Source organism: Sus scrofa, chromosome 6, assembly GCF_000003025.6.
Source record: "Sus scrofa isolate TJ Tabasco breed Duroc chromosome 6, Sscrofa11.1, whole genome shotgun sequence".
Classification (NCBI taxonomy): domain Eukaryota; kingdom Metazoa; phylum Chordata; class Mammalia; order Artiodactyla; family Suidae; genus Sus; species Sus scrofa.
Genome location: NC_010448.4, coordinates 62,203,204 through 62,230,976, shown reverse-complemented (window position 1 = coordinate 62,230,976; position 27,773 = coordinate 62,203,204). Strand labels below are relative to the sequence as shown.

Genomic DNA, 27,773 nt, shown 5'->3' with positions numbered 1-27,773 from the left:
GAGGGACTTCCGGCGACTTCGTGGCGGACATTTTATTGCTGCGGGGCCCTGGAGGTGGTCAGGAGCTCCGGTGTCCAGTGCTGGGAGCGAGCTGACGGGCCGAGGAGGCGCCGGAGGAGGCCGTGTGCGCGCTGCCCAGGGGCGGGCCTGAGGGGCGGGGACACCGCCGCCTGCGGGGAGTCTCGGTGCCGAGTCCCACCCGGTCGCTGGGCTGTGGCCGCTCCGCTCCGCCCAGAGGCTCCGATGGCGGCGGCCGCGCTGAGGGACCCGGCCGAGGTAAACGCTGCGGGCCTCGGGCGGTGCCCTGCCCGTTTCCCCACCCGAGTAGGAGGGGCCCGAGGGAGCGGCCCCTGTTGCGGTCGGCTTAGTCCAGGACAGGGAGGCCTTCAGGGGTGGTGTCCCTATGTCTTTTGTTGTTGTTGGCCGCATGCGGACGTACCCGGGCCAGTGCTGGAACCCGCGGCAGAGCCGTTAAAACGCTGCATCCTCAAGTGCTAGCAGCTAAGGGAATTCCGTTGGCGTCGCTTTTCCGACCCCGGTGTAATGGGTTGTGGGTGAGGCTTGGAGATGCTGCTGAAGCAGGAATGTCGGGGGAACCCGGGGTCCATCCTGTTTGTGTGAGGAACAAAGGTTGAGGCCAGGCTGCCCCTGGAGTGGTAGACGAGTGGTTGTACCTTCTCAGGGCCCTGGGAGCGGTGGAGAATCGTGAGCAAAGGAAGGACACGGTCTCAGTTAAAAATACTCAGAAGCCTTTTCAGTGGAAGACGAGACAGTAGGAAGCAATGAGGACATTGAGGCAGAGGGAAGTTGTGGCTTTTCCAGGGTCACAACTAGTAAGAGGTGGCCCTGGGAATGGAGGAGCTGAGGTTAGCCGGTCAGCTGGAGGTTACCTGGCTCTGCTACTGGGCACGGGGCAGAGAAGGCCTGCACCCCTGGAGCACGGCCATGGTCACTTTCATTCCTGACCTGCCTTTTCCCACAGGTGCCCAGGGCTGCAGGAGCACATTGGGTAGGTGGAGGTTGTCCCAGTCCCTCGCTGGTCCTGAGCCCCACGCACACATTCTCTGAATTTTTTTTTCAGATGTTTATTTTTTTCATTATAGTTTCTTTACAGTGTTCTGCCAATTTCTACTGTACAGCGAAGTGACCCAGTCATTCATATATACACACACACCTACATACCCAAATTCTTTTTCTCACGTTATCCTCCACCATGTTCTATCACAAGTGGCTGGATTTAGTTCTCTGTGCTATACAGCGGGATCCCATTGCCATTCTCTGTATTTGATGTGTGTTGGGTACCTTCCCCTGCCATTCGCCCAGCCCTTTGGTTTGGGGACCTTGGAGAACCCCACATTCAGAGTCTTAAGAGCAGGCCAGGTTCTATGGAGGGGATTCCCATGTCCCACCACCAGTGGGAGAAGGTATCAAGGCTACTCCTGGGACATAGCTGGCAGTGCTTTGAGGTGAGCCTGAGCTGGTAAGAGCAGGTCTCCTTTCTTTCTGGTGGGTCATAAAGAGCAGGGAAGAGCAGGAGTTAGGCTTGAAATGACTGCCCGTGTGTTCTGGAGGCAGTGGGAGGTTCAGATCAGAGGAGGGATCTCAAGAGGCTCCGTCTGGTTGGGCGGTGGGGGGGTGTGTGTGTGGGAAGATGGGCTGTGGGTTTTCGGGAGTGAGCCTGTTCACGGTTTCATTTGTTCCTGTTACAGCAGGGCAGTGTGACCTTTGAGGATGTGGCCGTGTACTTCTCCTGGGAGGAATGGTGTCTTCTTGATGAGGTCCAGATACACTTGTACCTTGATGTCATGTTGGAGAACTTGGCACTTGTGTCCATGCTGGGTAAGAGCCTCACAGCACCTCCATCCTCTGAGCTAAGCTCTGCCTTCTCCTTTTTTTCAAGGGCAGCTCTGTCCTCCTATCTGGACCATGAACACTCCCATTCTTAAGTTCCTTCATTACATGGCTAGATGGCGTGTGTTCCTGCTCCTTAGTGCCCCAACACCTGTAGCCCCAAGTTCTTACAGGTGAGGATTCGGGTTCTTTAGTCTTGTGGACAGCTTCACAGCTCTCCTTAATGGCCCTCCCTTTGGCCTGGTGGCTGTCCAAATGTGTGGTACCGAAGTTTTGCTCCGTTCCTGTACCTGACATTTCTTTGTGCCTCACTGTGCAAGAAGCTGTTGTCACTGCCATGGTGACAACCTAAGCGGACCATGAACTGGTTTTCTTTGTTGTTGTTGTCCTTTTTTTTCTTTTCCTTAAATTCTTGTGGCTGCACCCTCAGCTCTGTTGTGGAAGTTGTCTGGTTCAGGGATTGAATCCAAGCCCTAGCTGAAACCTATGCTGCAGCCTTGGCAACACTGGATTCTTTAACCCACTTTCTGTGCTTGTGGGGGATGAACTCCTGGGCCTCCATAGCCACCGGAGCCACTGGAGTCAGATTCTTAACCCACTGCACCACAGCAGGAACTCCCAACCATGAACTGTTTTTGCAGTACCCTTTTTCACGTTTCCAATTTCTCTACATCCGTGCCAGCATCTATTATTTTCTGTTGTTTTGATGATAGGTGTGAAGTGTATAGCTCTATTGTTTCCATTGCATTTCCCTAATTGTGCTTATTGGTCATTGGTATATCTTGAGAAAAGTATTAAAGTTCTTTTTTCATTTTTATATCAAGTTTTTTTTGTTGTTTAGTTACAGAGTTATCCCTATATTCTCAATATTGATTTCTTTTTTGTATAACATTTTTGGAAATGTTTTCTCCCATTTGGTAGTTGCCTTTTTACTGTGTTCATACTGTACTTTTTTGTCTTTTTTTAAACATCATTTATTTATGTGCTTTTTAAGGCCAAACCCACGGCATGTGGAAGTTCTCAGGCTAGGGGTGGAATCAGAGCTGCAGCAGCTGCCCTACACCACAGCCACAGCAACGCTGGATCCAAGCTGTGTCTTCAACCTATACCACAGCTCATGGCAATAGTGCTGGATCCTCAGTCCACTGAGCAGGGCCAGGGATCCTTGTCAGGATTTGTTAACCACTGAGCCACGAAGGAAATTCCAGTTTACTTAATAAGATTCAAGAGTGTTTGTATTTAACATTTAGGTCTCTGATTCATTTTGAGTGTATTTTTTGACAAGGTGTAAGGTTTGGGTCTAGATTGATTTTTTTTTTTTTTTTTGGCATGGGATGTCAGTTGTCCCAGTCCCATTGTTAAAAAGACTTCCTTCTCCCCCATGGTACTTGCACTTGGTCATCTGTCAGAGGTCAGCTGGATATATTTATATACATCTATTTCTGGGCTGTCAGTTGATCAGTTTCTCTCTTGTTTCGGCAGTGCTACACTGGCTTGAATACTGTGGATATTAAATCTTTAGATTGATTATGTCAGTCTTCCAGCTTTGTTCTTAATATCACGTTGGCTACTCTAGGACTTTTGCCTCTCCATGTAAACTTTAGGATCAATTTGTTTATATCCACAAAATAACTCCTGGGATTTTGGTTTGGATTTCATTGACTATGTAATCAAGTTGGAAACAACTAATCTCTTGATATTAGGGAGTTTCCCTGTTTATATCTATGAAATGTCTTTTCATTTATTTCTGTGATTTCTTTTTTTTGGGGGGGGGGGTCTTTTTGCCATTTCTGGAGTTGCTCCCGTGGCATATGGAGGGTCCCAGGCTAGGGGTCTAACTGGAGCTGTAGCTGCCGGCCTACACCGGAGCCACAGGAACTCGGGATCTGAGCCGCATCTCCAACCTACACCACAGCTCACGGCAACGCCAGATTCTTAACCCACTGAGCAAGGCCAGGGATCAAACCCGCAACCTCATGGTTCCTGATTGGAATCATTAACCGCTGAGCCATAATGGGAACTCCAATTGCTGTGATTTCTTCCTTAGAGCTTTATACTTTCCCTCATGTAGATCTTCTGCCTGTTTTCATAGATTTATAAGGAAATATCTCTTTCTTTCTACTCTCTTTTTGTTTTCTGGGGTGGGGCTTACTAATGTACGTATTTGTTTGAGCTCTACCCCCTCCCCTCCATGCCCAGGGCATACAGAAATTCCCAGGCCAGGAATTGAACCTGGGCCATAGCTGTAAACAGAGGCACAGCAGTAAACAGAGGCACAGCAGTGAGAACATGGGATCCTTAACCTGCTGAGCCATGAGGGAACCTCCATTATATTGTGTTTTTCTTTTTTGCTTTTTAGAACCACACCCACAGCATATGGAAGTTCCAAGTTCCCAGGCTAGGGGTCTAATCGGAGCTGTAGCTGCCGGCCTACGCCAGAGCCACAGCAATGCAAGATCTGAGCCACATCTGCAGCCTATACCACAGATCATGGCAATGCCGGATCCTTAACCCACTGAGCAAGGCCAGGGATCGAACCTGCATTTCATGGATCCTAGTCATGTTCGCTAACCACTGAGCCATGATGGGAACTCCCCATGATACTGTTGTTTTTAATCTCAAATTCACGTGTTCATCTTGTTTTTAGGCAAGTGATTGACTTTTGTATATGAACTGTATCCTGAAACCTTGCTGTATTTGCTTCTTGGTTCTGGGAGTTTAATTTTACTTATTTATTTTTGGTCTTTTTTTGTGTTTTTTACATACCTGGTCATGGCATCTGAGAATGAAGACAGTTTTATTCCATCCTTCCTAATTAGTGTGCCTTTTATATAACCTTCTCTCATTTTATCAGTGTTGACTTCCAGTATAAAGTTGAAAGGGAGTTGTAAGAGAAAACGTCTTTGCCTCCTTCTTCATAATTCTGGGAAGGTGTCCAGCTTTTCTCTCTGGTAATAAGTGTTATGATAGCTATATATAGGATTTTATGTCAAGTTTAAGGGTTGTTTTTTTTTTTCCTTTTGGGCGGCTGCACCCACAGCATATGGGAAGTTCCTGGGCTAGGGGTCACATCAGAGCTGTAGCTCCTGGCCTCCACCCCAGCCACAGCCACTCCAGATCCAAGATGTGTCTGTGACCTACACCACAGCTCATGGCAATGCCGGATCCTTAACCTACTTAGGCCAGGGATCAAACCAGCTTCCTCATGAATACTAGTTAGGTTCATTACTGCTGAGCCACAATGGGAACTCCAAGTTGAAGTTTTTATTTTTAGGTTACTAGGTGATGGAGATTTTTATCATGAATAAGTGTTGGATTTTGTCAGATAGGTTTTTTTGCATCTATTGATAAGATCATGTGCTGGTCGTAACCTGTTGATGACATGGATTCTATTAATTTTTGAATGTTAAATTAGCCTTGCATACTTTGCATCCATCCCATTTGGTCATGGTGTGTAATTCTTTTTTTTTTTTTTTTTTTTGTCTTTTTGTCTTTTTGCCATTTCTTGGGCCGCTCCCACGGCATATGGAGGTTCCCAGGCTAGGGGTTGAATCGGAGCTGTAGCCACCGGCCTACGCCAGAGCCACAGCAACGCTGGATCCGAGCCGCGTCTGCAACCTACACCACAGCTCACGGCAATGCCGGATCGCTAACCCACTGAGCAAGGGCAGGGACCGAACCTGCAACCTCATGGTTCCTAGTCGGATTCGTTAACCACTGCGCCACGACGGGAACTCCCATAATTCTTTTTATATAGTTTTGAAATCAGTTTTCTGACATTCTTTGAGAAATATTGCATCTCTCTTCATAAAAGGTATTGGTTTATCCTTTTTTTATAATGTCTTTCATTTGGTATTAGAGTAATGCCGGCCTCATAGTCAGGAAGTATTCCCTCTGTTTCTGATTTTGAAGGAAATTGTAGAAAATTTTATAGTATCTTAAATGTTGATCTTTTGACCAGTAAACCAATCTGGGCCAGTTGGGTTCAATTTTGGAAGGCTACTTATGATTGATTCAAATTCTCGAATAGACGTAGACCTATTCAGATTGTCTATTTCTTGTGCGGGTTTTGGTAAACTGTATGTTTTAGGAAATTGATCCATTTCATTCAGGTTGTTAAATTTATTGTCCATGCTATCTGTAGTGATGTTTCCTCTTTGGTTTTTTTTTTTGGCTACACTTGCGGCATACGGACATTCCCAGCCAGGGATCAAATGTGATGGATACCACAGCTGTGGCAATGCTGGATCCTTAACCCATGTGCCAGGCTAGGAATTAAACAACCAGTTGTTGTCTGCAGCAACCCAAGCCTCTGTAGTCAGATCCTTAACTCACTGCACCACAATGGGTACTTCTCTCCGATGTTTCTTTTTTTTTTTTTGCCGTGCCCATAGCATGTGGACTTTCCCTGTGCCAGCGATCAAATCTCTGCCACAGCAGTGATTCCCAACCACAGCAGTGACACCACCAGATGCTTAACTCATTGTGCCGCAGGAAAACTCCTGATGTCTTCTTTTCTTCTTCATTATCTTGACTAGAATCTTTTTGATTCCATTGTTCATTTTAAAGAACTGGCTTTTTTTCGGCTTTGTTGATTTTTCTCTATAGATTTTTTTTTTTTTTTTTTTTTTTTTTTTTGGTGGTTACATCAGGCTGAGGCTTTGTGGGATTTCAGTTCCCAGACCAGGGTTTGAACCCATGCTGCAGTGGTCAGAGTGCTAAGTCCTAACCACTACCCCCCCCAGGGAACTCCCTCTCTTTTGATTTTTTAAATTTCTTCTTCATTTGGATTTAATTTTCTTCTCTTCTAGTTTCCTAAGGTAGAGGCACAGAAATTGATTTTTCTTTTTGTTTTTTTTTGCATATGATTGATTTTATATCTTTCTTTTCAAACATACCCATTCAATGCTATAAATGTCCCTATAAACACTGCTTTCACTATATTAGCATATTTTGAGAAGTGTTATGTTTATTTCAAAATATTTGAAAATTTATCTTGAGATTTCTTCTTTGACCCATGTATTATTTAGCAGTATTTCGTGATTCTCCAGCTTTTATTTATTTATTTATTTATTTACTTTATTAGGGCCCCGGGTACAGCATATGGAAGATTGCAGGCTATGGGTCAAATCGGAGTTATAGCTTCCAGCCTACACCACAGCCACAGGAACGCCAGATCCAGGCTTCATCTGTGACCTACACTGCAGTTTGTGGCAATGCCAGAACCCTAACCCACTGAGCGAGGCCAGGGATCAAACCTGTATCCCCATGGATCCTAGTCAGATTTGTTTCTGCTGAGCTGCAACAGGATCTCCTCCAGCTGTCTGTTTTCTTTCTTTCTTTTTTGTTTTTTTTTTTTTTTTTTTGTCTTTTTGCCATTTCTAGGGCTGCTCCCACGGCCTGTGGAGGTTCCCAGACTAGGAGTCTAATCGGAGCTGTAGCCACCGGCCTACACCAGAGCCACAGCCAAGTGGGATCCGAGCCGCGTCTGCAACCTACACCACAGCTCACGGCAACGCCGGATCCTTAACCCATTGAGCAAGGGCAGGGAGCGAACCCACAACCTCATGGTTTCTAGTCGGATTCGCTAACCACTGAGCCACAATGGGAACTCCCCATCTTTTTTCTTTTTTGGTTGCACTTGGGACAGATGGAAATCCCCAGACCAGGGATTGAGTCTGAACCACAAGTCCAACCTTCGCTGCAGCTGCAGCGCCACCAAATCTTTCACCCTCTGTGCTGGGCTCGGGATTGAACCTACACCCCAGCGGTGACCTTGAGCTGCTGCAGAGAGAATGGGGTTTCCTTTACCTGATGCCCCAAAGCAGGAACTCCTGTTTTTAAAATTTAAGGTGTGCTCTATAGCCAGTGATGGGGTCTACTGCATGAATGTTCTCTGTCAGCTCGTGAAGACAGTGCCGCCGTTGCTGGACACAGTTTCATAGTGATGTGTCGGTGTCCGTTATGTCCGTGTGGTTCACGTTGGAGCCCTTCGGTCGTGCCCTCACTGGTGCTCTCTGTGTCGAATCTCTTCCTGGTAGTGGGGTGTCGAGTGAAGTCTCTGACTATGAGAGCGTGTTCCTCTTTCTCTCCTTGTAGGTCTTTTTTCCTCCTGTTTTGACCTTGTGTTGTTAGACGCTGACATGTTGAGGGTTGTTGGGTATCCTGGAGACCTGATCCCTTTATCGTTGTTTCTTTCTCTTTAGCCCTCATGACTTTGTGTGCATGAAATCTGCTGTGATGTTAATGTAGTTTAACTGTTGTTTAAATTCATGTTAGCCTCTCTCAATCCGTTTACTTTTGATCTGTATTCATCTTTGTTTCAAAGTGGGCATCTGGGAGACAGCATATAGTTGAATCCTCTTTTTTGACCCATTCTGATAATCTCTCTTAATTGGTGCATTGAGATTGTCAATGTTTAAGATACTAATAATAGTTTGATAAATATCTAATATTTGCCACCATTTTCTTTTTCTTTTTCTTTTTGGTCTTTTTAGGGCTATACCACCGACATATGGAAATTCCCAGGCTACAGATTGAATTGGAGCTGTAGCTGCTGGCCTACACCACAGCAACACTGGATCCCTAACCTATTGAGCGGGACCAGGGATCAAACCTGCATCATCATGGATACTAGCCAGGTTCATTACCGCTGAGCCACAGCGGGAACTCCACCATTTTCTATTCATTGCCCTTGCTTCTGTTTTAGTCTTGCACTCTTCTTTTTGTGGTTTAAACCAAGCATTTTATATGATTTTATTTCTGTCCTTTGTTAGCATATCAGGTATTCTTGTTTCTATTTTTATTTATTTATTTTTTTGACTGTGCCTGCTGCATGTGGAAGTTCCGCTAGGGATCTAACCTGCGCCACTGCAGCAACTTCAGCCACTGCAGTGACAATTCCTGGATCCTTAACCTAATCCTCAAAAAGGGAATTGCAGGTTTTCAGTTTTTTAAGTAGTTATGCTAGAGTTTGCAGTATATATGTACAACTAATTGAAGTCCACATTCACATAACGCTATATGAATTCATACGTAGTTTCAATACCTTAAAATTAAAAAATCCTAATTGCTTTTTCTCCATTGTATTATTGCTGTCATTCATTTTACTCCCCCCCTCCCCCGGCCACCCCTGGCTTGTGGAAGTTTTTGGGTCGGGAATCAATTCAAGCTACGGCTGGGATCTTTACCACAGCTGTAATTTGGGATCTTTACCAAATCCTGGGCCGGGGATCAAAACCCTGACATCACAGAGACAATACTTGATCCTTAATCTGTTGCGCTGTAGCAGGAACTCCTCATTTTACTTTTATTTTTTTGCTTTTTAGGGCCACATCTGGAGCATATGGAAGTTCCCACACTAGGGGTCCAATCAGAACTGCAGCTGCCGGCCTACACCACAGGCACAGCAACATGGGAATCGGAGCTGCGTCTGTGACCTACACCACAGCTCACGGCAATGATCCTTAACCCACTGAGCAATGCCTGAGTTCGAACCCGCAACCTCATGGTTCCTTGTCAGATTTGTTTCCGCTGTGCCACAATGGGAACTCCTCCTTTGTTTTACTTTCAAATAGGCATTCTTTCTTTCTTTCTTTTTTTTTTTTTTTTTTTTTTTTGTCTTTTTGCTATTTCTTGGGCCGCTCCCATGGCATATGGAGGTTCCCAGGCTAGGGGTCGAATTGGAGCTGTAGCCTCCCGCCTACACCAGAGCCACGGCAACTCGGGATCTGAGCCGCATCTGCAACCTACACCACAGCTCACAGCAATACCAGATCCTTAACCCACTGAGCAAGGACAGGGATCAAACCCGCAACCTCATGGTTCCTAGTTGGATTCGTTAACCACTGCGCCACAACGGGAACTCCCAAATAAGCATATTTTTAAATGTTTATGTTTAAAAATGCATAATGCACTATTGGTATTGTTCTTTTAAACACTTTGTTAGGTCTAAATAGAAATTTTTTGGAAGACATGCAAATGGGAAACAGGTACATGAAAAGATACTCAATTTCACTAGTTGTCAGGGAAATGCAAATTGAAACCACAGTGAGAAATTGCTTCACACCTCATACAGTGTTATCAGAAAGGCAAGAAATAGGAGCTACCTGTTGACTTAGTGGTTAAAGGATCTGGTGTTGTCACTGCTGTGGCTTGGGTTAGATCTAAGACAAGCAATAGTGTTGGTGAGGATGTGGAGGAACGGGACCCCTTTTGCACTGTTGATGGGAATGTACATTGTTGTGACTGCTATGCAGAATCCTTACAGAATTCAAAAAACCACTACTCTATGATCCAGCAGTTCCCCTCTGTGTATTTATCGCAAGGAAGTGAAATTATTATGTCAAGAAATACCTGTACCATGAGTTCCCATCATGTCTCAGTGGTTAATGAACCTGACTAGTATCCATCAGGACTCAGGTTCAATCCCTGGCCTTGCTCAGTGGGTTAGGGATCTGGCGTTTTCTTGAGCTGTGGTGTGGGTCTCAGACACAGCTTGGATCCCAAGTTGCTGTGGTTGTGGCATAGGCTGCAGCTCCAGCTCCAGTTTGACCCCTAGTCTGGGAACCTCCATATGCTGTGAGTACAGCCCTCAAAAGGAAGTTTCTAAGAGAGTATCTTAAAAAATCTCATCATACGGAAAAATTGTAACTGTTAATTAAACTTATTTTGGTAATCATTGCAGGAGATACACATACATCAAATCATGTACACCTTAGATACAGTGTTCCATGTCAGTTATGTGTCAAAGAAGTGTCTTTTTGGTTGGGGTTGGTTTTGCCTGTGGTGTGCAGGGGTGACGTTGGATCTCAATTTCCAGACCAGGAATGGAACCCAAGCCACAGTGGTGAAATTGTAGACTCCTAACCACTAGACCAGGGAACTCCCTCAAAGAAGTTTTTGTTTGTTTTTATTTTTATTTATTTATTTATTTATTTATTTTTGTCTTTTTGCTATTTCTTTGGGCCGCTCCCGCGGCACATGGAGGTTCCCAGGCTAGGGGTTAAATTGGAGCTGTAGCCCCCGGCCTACGCCAGAGCCACAGCAACGCAGGATCAGAGCCGCGTCTGCGACCTACACCACAGCTCACAGCAACGCCGGATCATTAACCCACTGAGCAAGGGCAGGGACCGAACCCGCAACCTCATGGTTCCTAGTTGGATTCGTTAACCACTGCGCCACGACAGGAACTCCTGTTTTTATTTTTTTAAGGCCACATCTGTGGCCTGTGGAAGTTCCTGGGATAGTGGTCAATGAAGAGCTGCAGCTGTGGTTTACAACACAGCCTTGGCAACACTGGATCCATGTTGCCTGTGTGACCTCTACCGAATCTTGCGGCAGCACCACATCCTTAACCCACAGAGTGAGGCCAGCATTTGAGTACATTTGCTTATGGACACTCTCTTGGGTTCCTAACCCACTGAGCCACAATGGGAACTCCAAAGTTTGAAGTTTGGGGTTTTTTTTTTTGTGTGTGTGTGTGTGTGTGTGTGTGTGTGTGTGTGTGTGTGTGTGTGTGTGTGTGTGTGTGTGTGTGTGTGTGTGTGTGTGTGTGTGTGTGTGTGTGTGTGTTTTGTCTTTTGAGCGCTGCACCCAGGGCATATGGAGGTTCCCAGCCTAGGGGTCTAATTGGAGTTGTAGCTGCCGGCCTACACCACAGCCACAGCAATGGCAGATCCGAGCCACATCTGCGACCTACACCACAGCTCATGGCAATGCCGGATCCTTAACCCGCTGAGCAAGGCCAGGGATCTAACCTACAACCTCATGGTTCCTAGTTGGATTCATTTCCGCTGCGCCACAACAGGAACTCCAAGAAGTTTTTTTTAAATTCTCTGATGCTTTTCCTTTGTGGAACCCACATTTCTTTTCTCTCCTTCCTTCCTTCTTTTTAGGGCCACACCCGCAGCATATGGAGGTTCCCAAGCTATGGGTTGAATTGGAGCTGTGACTGCCAGCCTGTGCCACAGCCGCAGCAACAAGGGATCCAAGCTGCATCTGCGACACACAGCCCTGAGCGAGGCCAGGGATTGAACCCTCATCCTCATGGATACTGGTCTGATTTGTTTCTGCTGCGCCACAATGGGAACTCCACAAACCCACATTTCTGATCTATTTTCTATCTCTGTGAAGTACTTCTTTGAATAAATTTTTAAAATATTTGTTTCTAAAAATGTCTTTTAAGGGCACCCTCACTTTTGAAGGGTGATTTTGCTGGATTCCAAATTCTAAGTCCCTCCCCCGCCCCCAGCTGTTTCACTTCTCTTTCTTGCCTGCCTGAGGTCTGAGGAGAATTCAGATGTGATTCTTTTTTGTTGCTCTTCTAAGGGTGAGGTGTTTATTCCTTTCAGGTTTTTTGTTTTGCTTTGTTTTGCATTTGAATGTGAAATGCCTAAGTGTATGTTGGGGCTTAAGCGTTGTTTCTTTGGAGTTCCCATCGTGGCTCAGTGGTTAGCGAATCCGACTAGGAACCATGAGGTTGCGGGTTCGATCCCTGGCCTCGTTCAGTGGGTTAAGGATCCGGCGTTGCCATGAGGTGTGGTGTGGGCCGCAGATGCGGCTTGGATCCCGAGTTGCTGTGGCTGTGGTGTAGGCCCGCAGCTACAGCTCCCATTCGACCCCTAACCTGGGAACCTCCTTATGCCACAGGAGCGGCCCAAGAAATGGCAAAAAAACAAAAAAATGTTTCTTTTCTGAGCTTCCTGGATCTGTTGATTGGTTTTTGACATTAATATGGTACACATTCTCCATCATTATTGCTTTAAATATTTCTTGTATTCCTTTCTTTTCTCGTTCTGTTTTCGTATGTATATGTTAAACCTGTTGTAGTTGTCCCACAGTTCTTGGTTATTATGTTTTAACTTTTTTAGTCCTTTTTCTCTTTGCTTTGCAATTTTGGAGGAGTCTCCTAAGAGAACATCAATCTCAGAGATTCTTTTCTCAGCTGTGTCCGGTCTGTGAGTAAGCCCAACAGTCATTTGTCATTTCCTTCTTAAAATTTTTACATTGCTCTGGCTGTGGTGTAGGCTGGCAGGTACAGCTCCGATTAGACCCCTAACCTGGGAACCTCCATATGCCACAGGTGCTGCCCTAGAAAAGACAAAAAATAATAATAAAATTTTTAAAGTTTTACTGATTAATAGTATTGTAATTTCTGCTGTACAACCAAGTGGTTCAATTGTATATACACATATATCCATTCTTGTTCAAGATTCTTTTCCCGTATAGGTTATCACAGATATTAAGTGGAGTTCCCCTTGCTATACAGCAGCTCCCTGTTGACCATCCATTCCGTATAGAGTAGTGTGCATGTGCCAGTCCAAACTCATAGGCCATCCCCTCCCTACCTTTACTTTTTTGGTAACCAAAGTTTTCAAAATGTGAGAGTCCGTTTCGGTTTTGTAAATAAGTTCAGTTGTGTCATTTCTTTAGATTCCACATATGATATTTGTCTTTCTCTTTGTGACTTACTTCGTATGATACAGATGGCATTATTTTATTCTTTTTTTGACTGGTATTCCATTGTATGTATTTACCACATCTTCTTTTTTTTTTTTTTTTTTTGTCTTTTTGTCTTTTGTCTTTTTTTTTGTTGTTGTTGTTTTGTTGTTGTTGCTATTTCTTGGGCCGCTCCCGCGGCATATGGAGGTTCCCAGGCTAGGGGCCGAATCGGAGCTGTAGCCACCGGCCTACGCCAGAGCCACAGCAACTCGGGATCCGAGCCGTGTCTGCAACCTACACCACAGCTCACAGCAACGCCGGATCGTTAACCCACTGAGCAAGGGCAGGGACCGAACCCGCAACCTCATGGTTCCTAGTCGGATTCGTTAACCACTGCGCCAGGACGGGAACTCCCTACCACATCTTCTTTATCCAGTCCTCTGTCTGTGACATTTAGGTTACTTCCATGTCTTGGCTATTGTGAATAGTGCTGCTATGAACTGAGGGGTGGGTACATGTATCTTTTTGAATTACAGTTTTGTGTGGATATATGCCCAGGAGTGGGATTGCTGGATCATATGGTAGCTCCATTTTCAGTTTTTCGGAGAACCTACATACTATTTTTTGTAATAGTTGTACTAGTTTAAATTCCCACCAGTAGTGTTAGAGGGTTCTCTTTTCTCTGAACTCACTCCAGCATTTATTGTTTGCGGACTTTTTGATGATGGCAATTTTCAGCAGTGTGAGGTGATAAATCTTCATAGTATTGCTTTGCATTTCTCTAATAGCAATGTTGAGCATTTTTTCATTTGCTTTTTGGCCTTCTGTATGTATTCTTTGGAAAAATGGCTATTTACATTTTGTGACCATTTCTTGATTGGATTGTCTTTGGGGGGGGGCGCTATTCAGCTGTGTAAGTTGTTTGTATATTTTGAAAACTTATCCCTTGTTGGTTGTTTTCATTTGCAAATATTTCCTCTGTGATGTAAATTGCAGCATTATCTTTTTGGATCCACCTCTTGGAAGTAATGAAATTGAAAACAAAAATTAAAAAATGGGACTTCGGAGTTCCTGCTGTAGGATTGGTGGCATCTCTGGAGTGCTGGGACACAGGTTTGATCCCTGTCCTGGCACAGTGGGTTAAGGATCTAGTGTTGCTACAGCTGCGGTGTAGATAGCAACTGCAGCTGGGATCTGATCCCTGGCCTGAGAATTCCATATGCCTTGGGGCAGCCAAAAGAGAAAAATATAAAACAATCACAAATGGGACTTAATTAAACTTAAAGGCTTTTTCACAGCAAAGGAAAACATAAACAAAACGAAAAGAAAAGTGGGAAAAGGAGTTCCCATTGTGGCTCAGTGGAAACAAATCTGACGGGCATCCATGAAGACAAAGGTTTGATCCCTGGCCTTGCTCAGTGTGTTAGGGATCTGGCATTGCCATGATTTGTAGTGTAGGTCTCAGACGCAGCTTGGATCCCGTGTTGCTGTGGCTGCGGCGTAGGCCAGCAGCTACAGCTCGGATTCCACCCCTCGCCTGGGAACCTCCATGTGCCATGGGTGTGGCCCTAAAAAGTGGGAGAAAATATTTGCAAATGGAGTGACCCTTAGGGGCGTAATCTCCTTTGTCCATTCTTGACTTTCTGACACCTTCTCCTTTCTCCTGCTTCCCATTTTATTCTGACTCCAGTCCGGGATCCTGTAACCCACTCTTTAAGCCGCTTATCTCAAGTGCTCTTCGCATTGTTTTCCCTTAATTCTTAGTGACATAGTTTATGTTCTCAAATGTATCCTTGAATACCAGCTACTTAAATACCAGCAGTCAGATTTTCTAAGGCCTGAACATACCCTTGCGCCTAGTATCACAGGTCAGCGGCAGATGCGGTCCTAGTCAAAGCCATTGACAGAGGAGTGAATTGTAGAACAAGCCTTTCTCCTTGGCCACATCCAGTCTTTTGTGCCCTGTGCTTGGAGAGACTAGCTGCTTCCTCAGTTTCATCCCAACTCCATTTCCTGATGACGGTCCCTTCGACTGGTTCTTTTATGTTTCAGATGTACGATTGTGATGGTTCCCCCTGCCCCCCCAGTTCAACATGAACTTCACCATTACTTCTTTGTTTCCAGGTCCTTGGCGTGAAGTCGAGAATGAAGGGACACACCCTGAACAGAACGTATCTGGAGAAGGAGTGTTGCACATGAGGACCCCCAGGGCAGGTTTGTCTCCTGAGAAGGCCCAGCCTTGTAAGATGTATGTTCCAGGCTTGAGAGACTCTTTTTACTTGGGTGAACAGCAAGGAGCACATAAGGAGCAGAAAGAATACACATGTGGGCCATGTGGGAAACAGTTGTATTTCACTGCAAACCTTCAGCAGCACCAGAACCAGCACATTAGAGAGAAACCCTTCCTATTCGATGTCGAGAAGCCCTCATTTTTGAAGGGCTGCACGGTCCATGCATCAGGAAATCTCTCTTCCTACACGGAGATAGGGAACGACTTTGTGGCCAACATGGGACTTCAGCAACAAGCCACTGTTACCAGATATAAACCAAACAGCAGTGTGGAGTATGAAGCTGTTTTCCACAGTGGGAAAATTTGTTATAGCTGGGGAGAAGGCAAGGAAGCCTTGAGCCACACAGGCATATTTGTTCAGGATGAGAGAGTTTTCACCGGTCAAGGGTTTTGTGAGTGCAGCAAATTTGGGAAAGCCTGCACTCAAAATTGTAACCTTATTCAGCATGAGAAAGTTCACACTGGTGAAAGGCCTTATGAATGCAGCCAGTTTGGAAAATTTTTTACCCACAATTCCAGTTTCCTCACACATCAGAGGGTTCACAGTGGAAAAAGGATTTATCAGTGCAATGAATGTGGTAAATCTTTTACTACTAGGTCTGGCCTGTATTATCATCAGAGAGGTCATACTGGAGAAAGGCCTTATGTGTGCAGTGAATGTGGGAAGTCTTTTGCTGCTAGGTCCATCCTTTGTAATCATCTGAGAGTTCACAGTGGAGAAAGGCCTTTTGAGTGCATTGAGTGTGGGAAATTCTTTACCCGAAATGAACACCTCAATGCCCATAAGAAAGTTCACACTGGAGAAAAGCCTTACGAGTGTAGTAAATGTGGGAAGTGTTTTACAACTAAGTCCATTCTTTGTAATCATCAGAGAGTTCACACTGGAGAACGGCCTTATGTGTGCAGTGAATGTGGGAAGTCTTTTCGTGCTAGGTGGAGCCTTCGTAATCATCAGAGAGTTCATACTGGGGAGATGCCTTATGAGTGCCGTGAATGTGGGAAGTTTTTTGCTGCTAGAACTGGCCTCCGGTATCATCAGAAAGTTCACATGGGAGAAAGGCCTTATCAGTGCAGTGAATGTGGGAAGTGCTTTACTGTTAGATATGATCTCTATCTTCACCAGAGAGTCCACACTGGCGAAAGGCCTTATGAGTGCAGTGAGTGTGGCAAGTGTTTTACTGGTAAGTCAAGCCTTCGTCGTCATCATCAGAGTGTCCACAGCGGAGAGAAGCCTTATGAGTGCAGTGAGTGTGGGAAATGTTTTGCTAGGAGATCTTTTCTCTACGTCCATCAGAGAGTTCACACTGGTGAAAGGCCTTATTCATGCAGTGATTGTGGGAAATGTTTTACTCACCGATCGAGCCTTCGTCGTCATCATCAGAGAGTTCACAGTGGAGAAAGGCATTTTGAATGCCGTAAGTGTGGCAAATTCTTTAGCGGATGGCAGCTCCTCCGTGACCACAGGAAAATCCACACTGGAGAGAAGCCTTATGAGTGCAAGGAGTGTGATAAACCTTACCCAAAGGTACCGCTTGATCCCACATCAGAGATTTCAGTGGAGAAAGGGCCTTATGAATATAGCGAATGTGGATGGCATTGATGTTGGAGGAATTTGAGGTGGTCATGGTGTGGAGAGAACCTGTGCAGTCACTGTGCAGTAAATTGACCCTTTCTAGGAGGAGACCGAGGCACAGAGAGGATGTGTTCTCTGTTTATGATCTGCCAGCAGTGGACAGGGATCTGGGATTCCATGCCAGTTGGCCGGGTTCGGGGCATGGAGAGTCTGGGCACTGCCGTTTTCTTCTCCCTTCTCTCAGCTCTGGGGACTCAAAGCATACCTTAGCTGTCCTGACCCTCTGCCCCCCTAGCCAAGAGATGTGCTCACCCCCTAACCGCATGGCGATGGACGTGACTGTCTTTTCACTGGGAACCACCTCGATGGCATATTCCTGTGAAGGACTCCATGTATTTACCCAGCTTACCTGCTGCGTAAACTCTCTTACTGCTCACTGTTGGTACAGGAGGGGTGCGCTGCTTAAAGTGGTTCAGGGATTTCCCCGAGGGCATACCTTTGATGAGAGTGGTTCCTCTCTCTCGCACAGGTCCACTGGCTTCTCTTCTCCCCTCTCAGATGGTGTTCCGACAGTAAACGCACATCTCCACCACGGCCTCTAGGTCCCCCTCCCCCAGTGCACATCCCCTTCTTGCAAACCCCCTCCCTGTTGACAAGTTCTTCAAGGGGACACCTGCTTTCAGCTAGACTCCCCAGGTACAGTCATTGGTGTCGCAGCAGATGTGACACGGCCTCCATTGCCGTATGCAGGGAATGGTTGTCAAGGTCTTGCCCATCTTCATAAACCCACATCAGGATGTCTGTTGCCCGGTGATGCATGCAGTTGACTCACAGTCTGGGCCCTCGGAGGGATTGTGAAGGTCCAAGGAAGTCCACTGTGGCCCTCACATGCCCGGGTCTCCAAGGCTCTTCCTCCCGGCCCTGTACCCATTTTCCCACTGCTTCTGTCCCACCAGAAAAATGTAACTCATCGAATAATGGTTGTTAATCAACAAGAACTTGCACTTCCTACTTCAGGACCCACATGTGACCAACCTTGGCTTAAAAGCTAAGAATGAAAGCAGGCTGACCCCTCCCATGAAGACTTAAAACCTTACTATAAAATCATTACAGTTTTTTTTGTTTGTTTGTTTGTTTTTTTGGTCTTTTTGCTATTTCTTTGGGCCGCTTCTGCGGCATATGGAGGGTCCCAGGCTAGGGGTTCAATCGGAGCTGTAGTCACCGGCCTACGCCAGAGCCACAGCAACGCGTGATCCGAGCCGCGTCTGCAACCTACACCACAGCTCACGGCAACGCCGGATCGTTAACCCACTGAGCAAGGGCAGGGACCGAACCCGCAACCTCATGGTTCCTAGTCGGATTCGTTAACCACTGTGCCACGACGGGAACTCCTCATTACAGTTTTAATTGCATTTCTCCTAGGATTTTTGATGTTGAGGTTTTTGATTTTTTTTTTTTTCCATGTGTCTAATATCATCTGTGTGTATCGTTTGGTTTTATTTCTATGTTTTGCCTACTTTTATATTGTGAGTTTTGGCTATATTCTCTTTCCTTGACAAGTAAGAAATCAGGGAGACAACAAAGACATCTGTTGAGATTTTTCTCTTTCACCAGTAATGTTAGTGACTTTTCCGCATGGAATTGTAATTTGGAATACTGAAAGAATACACGTTCTTATCTCTTTTTCTCAAATTTTTTAACTCTGCATAATGGAATGGCTGCATACATTTATACACATTTCTGATATATCTGCATTATTAACATATGCTACCTCAGTCTTAAGACCAGACATTCAATAACACAGTAAATCAATCCCTGCTTTGTAGTGGTTGCTAACTTCCCTCTTGTAAATACTTCCACCAGAGCCAATATCAAATTGCCAACATAATGTCACTGAACGCGGAGTTGGGGAAGTATTGCCAGTAGTCATTGTATTTTTCTCCCACCATATAGGTACAGTAACTGCAATAATTTTATGAATGTAGCTAGTAGACCATAGTAGGATGATGATAACATGACACGTTTTACAGAGTTATTTTAAAAATAGTTTAATGCATGTATAGTTGACCTAAAATAAATTGCATGTGTGTAAAATGTACATTTTGACATTGTGATACGTTAGTACATCCTGAAACCAGTTTCCTCCTCCCTTTTTTTTTTCCCCACACCCGTGGTATGTGGAAGTTCCTGGGCCAGGGATTGAACTCAAGCCACAGCAGTGATCCAAGCCACTACAGTGACAACCCCAGATCTTTAGCCTGCTAGGCCACCAGGGAACTCCTATATAAACTTTTTAAAAATTATTTTCTATTATTATTTATCATCATACATTGAACATAGTTCTCTGCTATACAGTAGGACCTTGTTGTTTATCTCCTCCATGTATAACAGCTTATGTCTGCTCACCTCAGCTTCCCACTCCACCCCTGGGTCAGCCCCTTACACAACTGTAGTCTGTTTTCCTTGTGTATGAGTTTTTTTTTTTTTTTTCTTTTTTTGGAGGCATGTTTCATAGAGGTTTGTTTCATTGTTTGTTCCTTCAGGGGAATTCGCTTGGTCTTTTAACTGGGAATGGTTCCTCTGCTTCTTCATTTAACTTATATTTCTCTTTCTCTGTGCTTATAGGAGAAACAATTATCTACTGTGGTATTGGAAGGGTATTTATATATGGACGTGTCCCCGTGTAGTTTGCCCGGGCTTAAGATTTTTGGTGCGAGGGCTGCTTTTAGTTTGGATGTCGTGGCCTCTTTCCTCAGTGTGGGCTAGCCATTATCCCCGGAAAGGTGGATGTGCAGGATTACACACCATGATCAAGGGGGATATATTCCAGGGTCACAAAGATGGTTCAGCATTGACAAATTAATGTGATAGCTGCACATTAGTGAAAAGGAAGGATCATCTCTATAGACAGAGAAAAGCATTTGATAAAATTTGCCATTCATGATTTAAGAAAAAAAATCTTATCCAGGTGGGTATAGAAGTAACATATCTCGACATAATAATAGCCGTTTATGAAAAAGCCACATCCAACATGATATTCAATGGTGAAAAGCTGAAAGACTTTACCCTGAATTCTGAAATAAAACAAGGATACCCAGTCTCACACCTTCTAATATAAAAGGCCTAGCCTCAGTAATCAGACGAAGTAATACAGAGTATCCAAATTGGAAGAGAAGAGGTAAATCTGTTTCTGTTTGCAGGTAAAGTGTTGCTTTCCTAAAGTGTCCACTCGCAAACTGTTGGAACTAATTAATGAATTTAGCAAAGCTTTAGGATACAGAACAAATATGCAGAAATCTGTTGCGCTCATATATTAATAATTTACTGTCAGAAGAAAGTAAAATTTAAAATTCCATTTCCAATCTCATGGAAAACAGTAAAATATCTAGGAACAAATTACTGAGGGGGCGAAAGACCTATACTCAGAAAACTATAAAACATTGATGAAGGAAATTGAAAACAATACAAAGAAATTGAAAGATGGCTTGTTCTCTTAGAAGAATTATTACCATTAAAATGCCCATATTACCCAAAGCAGTCTACAGATTTAATGCATTCTTTATCAATATACCCATTATACTTTTCACAGGTTTAGAACAAATAATCCTAAAATTCATAGGGAAGTATACACTAAAACAAGAAAATACTTGTGAAAGCTATTTCAAGAAAAAGAGCAAAGCTGGATTTTACATCCTCCCGGAATTTAGACTACAGCATAAAGCTCTAGTAATAAAACTATGGCATTGGCACAAAACACACATAGGCCATTGTAACAGAATACAGAGCATAGAAATAAACCCACGCATCTGTGGTTAATTAACACACAACAAGGGAGGCAAGAATATACAATCCATAAAAAACAATCTCAAGTAGTCCTGGAAAAATTGGACAGCTGTATCTATATCTAAAACAGTAGACTTTGATTACCTTACACTGTATAAAAATCCCAAGATGAGTTAAAGATCCAAATGTAAGACCTGAAAACAGCAAACTCTTAGAAGTGAACATAGATGAAACACTGTTTGAGATAAATCATAGCACAATTTTTTAGGATCTGTCTCCTAGGGCAAGAGAAATAAAAATAAACAAATAGGACCTAATTAAATCTAAAAGGATTTACATGCAAAGCAGACTTCAAAACAAAAGGTCAACTTCTGGAGTGGGGGAAACATTTGCAATTCATGACCGAAAAGGGACTAATATCCAAAATATACAAATAGCTTATGTTACACAATATTTAAAAACCTGAACACTCCAATCCAGAAATGGGCAGGAGTTCCCCTTGTGGCTTAGTGGAAACAATCAGACTAGTATCCCTGAGGACTCGGGTTCCATCCCTGGTCTCATTCAGTGGGTTAATGATCTGCCGTTGCAGTGAGCTGTGGTGTAGGTCCCATACGCATCTCATCTCGGATCTGGCATTGCTGTGGTTGTGGGGTGGGCCAGCAGCTGTAGCTCCGGTTCTGACCCCGAGCCTGGGAACTTCCATATGCTGTAAATGAGGCCCTCAAAAGCCAAAAAAAAAAAGGGCAGAAGACCTGAATAAACATTATTCCAAAGGAGACATACAGATGGCCCGCAGCTACATGAAAAGATGTCCAGCAAATTGCAATGCAATCAAAACAACTATGAGATACCACAAATATTTTTATGATTGTGATCCTTATGGATATATAAAAAATTACATGTAAATAAATACATATATACACACAGTTGCATTAGAAATCTCTTAGAAACGTACTGGAATAATAATACAGAGGGGCAGAGATGAAATGATGTGGGATGAGGAAAATGGTCTTAGCTGACTTTGCCTTAGTTGTAGTTTTACCTTTTGGAGAAATAATATTTTACATAGTTATCACACAGTATGACATCAGAATTAAAATGACTAAATTCAGTGAGAACGAGAACAAAATGTGTAGTTCTGAATGTACTTAATTTGTATTCTATTGATAAAAAACAGTAATATTTCCAGTAAATCTTGTAAAAATTCACCTTGGACTGTGTATTTCTATTGAGACATAGTCATGTAAAATACCTAGTAAATCCTTTAAATTTTACCCGTAATTATGCTCTTCATAGGCTTATAGTAATATTTTGAAATTAATACACAAGTATACTATTTAAGTAGAAAGGATTTGACCAAAAGAGGAGAAAAACTGTTTGAAGAGAATTTAGGTAAACACTGTATCATTTTTAATTCGGAGAATAAATGGAGGTTCATCTGGACGTGATTTATGTCTTCATATGTATGTGATTTAACTCATGTGGTTATGTGTATTTTATCCATTTCCATTGAAGTAATCTACAGGTGTTGACCTTCCTCTGAGAAATTACCATCCCATTTTCCCAGACCTTGTTCTCCAAATGCCGTTTCTCACTAAAAGTAAACTCGTGTCTTTAAAAACCTTGCCAATTCCAGGTCTAGGACAAGAGATGTTCATTATGGAACGTGTATTCAAACCAGGACAAGGAAACTCTACCAGAGGACTTGGTATCACTTTATTTTTAAATTTTTATTTACTATTCTCTATCTCCATTTTATTTTAACATTTTCCTTATTCAAGAACATCCTGGAGGCGTTCCAGTGGTATCTCATTGGGTTAAGAAACTGAGAGTCTCCGTCTGAATGCACATTCAATTCCTGGCCTTGTTCAGTGGGTTACCGATCCAGCATTGCTGCAAGTTGTGGTGTAGGCTTCAGATGCACCTGGGATTCCGAGTTGCTGTGGTGTAGGCCTGCAGTGGCTGCTTTGGTTCACCCCCTGGCCTGGGAACTTCCATACGTCTGTGCAGCCCTAGAAAGAAGGGGAAAAAAAAAAAACCAAGAAGCACCCTGGAAATCAAAGACAGAATACTTTTTTTTCCCCCAATTCAGCCAGTTCAGTAAAAATGACACCTACTGATTTAAATCTGAATTCTGAACGGGTGATGCTCGAAATAATATATTTTTGCTGTATTTGTATTCTGTTTCTTTTTTTCCTTTGATAATGAGAAGGTGTTCTTTTCCGGGCCAACTACCCACCCATTCTACCCAACTCTGCCTTTCTGAGGCAGGGGAAAGGTGCATCCTTGCCGGGGCTCCTGCCAGCGCCCCCTGGTTCCTCTGGCCAGCAGCCGGTGAAACGACGCTCCCTGCACATCATTAACCTTATGCTGTGTTCGCTGCACAGGGCGTCTTGGATTTGTTTATCAGGGCCCAGGGCTCCTCCACGCTCCTGCACCTAGGATCACTTTAGGATGAGGATGCTACAAGATTTGACTTGAGGAGAATGCCACTCCACAGTAATGATACACATTGAATATCAAAGAAAAGAACCTGGACAATATTTCACTGTGTTAAGTATTCTGATGACCCTGATGTTCCTCGTGGAAGAAAATCACAGTGGTTACGCTTCTTTCATCAACTTAAGGAACTGACAAGTTATTGTGGAGGCTGAAAAGCATACTTGAGCAAGAAATAGGGATCATTCTAATACAAACTATTTCAGGATAACCAAATAGAAGATGAGGAAAAATTCTTCCTGTATAAATATTCTAAGTGAAGATGCAGAAGTAGTGACAAGATACTAACGTTTTACTTCCTCTTATAGCAGCAGACCTGCAGAATGATTGTCAGTGATAGCTGAAGCCAGCAGATGACAGGCTGTGGAAGAATTGGTATTAGGAGACACTAACATACATGGATCCACTCATCAAAGGCCATGTCATAGGGAGTTCCTGCTGTGGCGCAGTGGAAACGAGAATGCGGCTTCAGTCCCCGACCTCGCTCAGTGGTTAGGGATCCCACATTCCTGTGAGCTCTGGTGTAGGTTGCAGATGCAGCCTGGATCCCACATTGCTGTGGCCGTGGCATAGGCTGGCTGCTGTAGCTTTCATTCCAGGCCTAGCCTGGGAACGTCCATATGCCTCAGGTGAGGTTCTAAATGAAGAAAACAAAAACCAAAAAAACTTCATGTCATGTAAAGGGCTACAGCCTCTAATAATGGCAGGTTCTAAATGAAGAAAACAAAAACCAAAAAAACTTCATGTCGTGTAAAGGGCTACAGCCTCTAATAATGGCACCCAGTTGTAAGAAATGACAACGGGGCCTCACAACCTCTGGGGTTTCCTAGACAAAAAACTGTACCTGGACTATATTGTTCTTTAAAGCTGATGATGCTCTGCTTCCCAATTTGGGGGCACAGGTGAGGAAACATTAAAAAGGGCGCAGTTAGGCATTCCTTCGTGGCACAGTGGGTTAGGAATCTGGTGTCACTGCAGTAGCTTGGGTTGCTGCTGTGGCTGGGGTTCAATTCCTGGCTCAGGAACTTCAAAATGCCTTGGGGCATCAAAAAATAATTAAAGAGCACAGTTAGCTGGTAGAATGATGGAAACAGTCCTAAACAAATGATCTATTTTCTGCTTTACACAAACAAGCAACGTCAAAAGTTTGGAAGAGATTTTTTTTTTTTCTTTTAGTCTTTTCTAGGGCTGCACCCGAGGCATGTGAAGGTTCCCAGGCTAGGGGTCTAATTGGAGCTGTGGCCGTCAGCCTACACCACAGCTCACCTCAACGCTGGATCCTTAACCCACTGAGCAAGGCCAGGGATCGAACCCGCAACCCATGGTTCCTAGTCGGATTCGTTTCCACTGAGCCACGGCAGGAATTCCCTGGAAGAGATATTTACTAAAAAGATGTATGAGGTAGATTCCATATAGGTATAATATGGAAATTCTTTTTTTGTTGGTGTTTTTTTAGGACTACACCCACTGTGTGTGTGTGTCCTTTTAGGGTAACGGAAATTCTGATTCAGATGATCTAAATCTGAAGTTCCTCTTGTGGCTCAGTGGTAAGGAACCTGACTAGTATCCATGAGGTTGCAGGTTCAATCACTTACAGCTCTGATTCGACCCCTAGCCTGGGAACCTCCATATGCCATGGGTGCGGCCCTTAAAATTGGAAAAAAAAAAAGTTATAAATCTTTAAAAATATATATTTCTTAGAGTTCCTGTTGTGGCTCAGTGGTATCAAGCCTGACCAAGATCCATGAGGATATGGGTTTGATCCCTGGACTTGCTGAGTGGGTTAAGGATCCATCGTTGCCATGAGCTGTGGTGTAGATCATAGACATGGCTTGGATCTTGTGTGGCTGTGGCTGTGGTAGAGGCCAGGAGCTGTAGCGCCAGTTTGACCCCTACCTGGGAACTTACATATGCCCCAGGTACAGCCCTAAAAAAAAAGTATACACACACACACACACACATATATATATTTCTCTCCAGAACATTGGAAAAGCATGGCTCCTGTCCATGTATTTAATGTTATTATTTTTGTAGGTATGTAACACATATGCCTTTTCATTAGTAAGTTCCATTTAGAGCAAAGCATTTCACCCTCCATGTCTCGTATTCTGCGTCTGAAGGTTCAAAAGACTAGGTCAAAATATTCATGGAATTCCCACGGTGGCACAGCAGTTTAAGATCTGATGTCTCTGTGGCAGCAAGGGTTTGATCCCCAGCTCAGTGCATTGGGCTGAGGATTCAGAATTGTAGCTGTGGTGTGTTGCAGCTGGGGCTAGGATTCCATCCCTAACCCAAGAACTTCCTTATTCCACAGGTATGGCCAAAATTTAAAAAAAAAAAAAAAAATTTAAGAAGAAGAGACTCCAAAACTTTCCAAAACCTGAAGCTTGAATTTCTCTTATGCTGGCAACTATCTACATAGTATTTGTGTCGTATTTACAAACATTTCCATAGCATTTTTATGTTGCATTAGGTGGTGTAAATAATCTAGGAAAGATGTAAAGTGCACGTTAGGGATGCTCAGAGTTTGATGTCCTTGGACTTTCTGGAAGCAGGTCCCTGTGGATACTGAGGGATGACTGTACACTCGTGATTATTTTTTAATGATATACCTTGCATTTTCTGTAAATAAGTTTTTAGAGTTACATGCATGAGGTGTAGGTTAAATTAGATGGTTCTGTACTGATATTTAACGTTCAAAGTTTGTGATTCATCTATGGGGTTTATTAAACTATTTTCTTTTTCCATATATATCTGACATTTTTCATTGTAAAGCAGTTATAGCAACTTTCATAAAATGTTCCTTGTATCAACAAATTTTGTGAATTTTGTTGTACTATTGTACTATATTTGATTTTTAGGCAATATGACATTACTCATTGTTTTGCGTTGGGTTTGTTTGTTTTCTTTAAGGCTTTACCCCTGGCATATGGACATTCCCAGGCTAAGGAACTCATTGGAGCCACAGCCAGTGGCCTAGATCGCTGCCACAGTAACACCATATCTGTGACTTATGCCGCAGCTTGCAGCAACATAAGATGCCTAACCCACTGATCTAGGCCCGGGATGGATGCTAGTCAGGTTCTTACCATGCTGAACCACACCAGGAACTCCTGTTCATTGTTTTTGATGTTTGCTGTGTTTTATTCTCTTTCTGGCTGTGGCATATGCAGCCGCTCAATGTGGGATCTCCGTTCCCAGACCAAGGATTGGACCCAGGCAGTAGCAGCAGTGACAGCCCTGAGTCTTCAACCACCATGGAAATCCCTGCCATGTTTTATTCTTAAAAATATTTAGTTTTCCCTTAAATTTTGGAGTAACAGATTCAAAAGTATCCTGCATGCAGAAGTACCAGGTAAATGTGCACGGAGAAATCTGGAGAAAGTAAATTGCACCGAATATACAAGCACTTCTTAACTGGGCCACTTATTAAAACTTTTTTGTTGTATGTTTCAAGAAAATGGAAGAATCAATCTTGATGTCAGAATACACCAGTATTGAAATGTGTAAAATCTACATTAAGAAAATTCTGTGTGGCACACGAAACTTCTCTGCTTCATCCACCTGGGGATGCCCCTGTGTTTTATCAGAAAAAAAGTATCTTCAGGGAGATCCTCTCCTGGTGCAGCGGAAAAGAATCTGACTAGGGGAGTTCCCGTCGTGGCACAGTGGTTAACGAACCCGACTAGGAACCATGAGGTTGCGGGTTCGATCCTTGGCCTCGCTCAGTGGGTTAAGGATCTGGCGTTGCTGTGAGCTGTGGTGTACGTTGCAGACGTGGCTCAGATCCTGCGTTGCTGTGACTGTGGTGTAGGCCGGCAGCTATGGCTTCGATTAGGCCCCTAGCCTGGGAACCTCCATATGCCGCAGGTGTGGCCCTAAAAAGCAGGGGGGAGAAAAAAGTTTCGGTGTTTTGTGGTGGTCTAGCAGTGAGGGATCTGTCGTTTTCACGGCTATGGCTTGGTTCACTGCTGTGCTCGAGTTTGATCCCTGCCCTGGAAACTGCATGTCCTGGGTGTGGCCCCCCACAAAATTTCCTTCAGAAATGTATGTATAATTCAGAACCAGATGCTTTATTAGATCACTCTCTCAAGGCAATAGACACAAAAACAAAAATAAATGAATGGGACAAATCCAATTTATATGTTTCTCACAGCAAAGGAAACCAGAAAAAGAAAACAAACCTATGGAATGTGAGAAAATATTTGCAAATGATGCTCCTGACAAGGACTTAATCTCCAAAATATAACAACAACTAATACAACTCAACAACAAAAGAACCAAATTGAAAGTGGGCAGAAGACCTAAATAGACATGTCTCCAAAGAAGACT

The 27,773-nt window shown here is 43.9% G+C and overlaps 1 protein-coding gene across 2 annotated transcripts; it reads left to right on the top strand.

Annotated features, from left to right (window-relative positions):
- LOC100513362 (zinc finger protein 211-like) lies at positions 1 to 26,258 on the top strand. 2 transcript variants are annotated; one of them, XM_005664913.3, is made up of 3 exons: positions 1 to 276; positions 1,710 to 1,839; positions 15,418 to 26,258. In XM_005664913.3, the coding sequence occupies exons 1-3, from the start codon at positions 244 to 246 to the stop codon at positions 17,181 to 17,183; spliced, it is 1,929 nt and encodes a 642-aa protein (XP_005664970.1). In that variant the 5' UTR covers positions 1 to 243; the 3' UTR covers positions 17,184 to 26,258. The 2 variants fall into 2 exon arrangements, with proteins under 2 accessions (XP_005664970.1, XP_005664971.1); XM_005664914.3 differs by having other exon boundaries at positions 3 to 276; positions 1,713 to 1,839.

Excerpts from the sequence above, each read along its gene's own strand:
- LOC100513362 (XM_005664913.3), top strand. The coding sequence starts at position 244 with ATGGCGGCGGCCGCGCTGAGGGACCCGGCCGAG. Across the intron at positions 277-1,709 it reads CGCTGAGGGACCCGGCCGAG|CAGGGCAGTGTGACCTTTGA; the intron begins GTAAACGCTGCG and ends TTCCTGTTACAG. Across the intron at positions 1,840-15,417 it reads GGCACTTGTGTCCATGCTGG|GTCCTTGGCGTGAAGTCGAG; the intron begins GTAAGAGCCTCA and ends CTTTGTTTCCAG.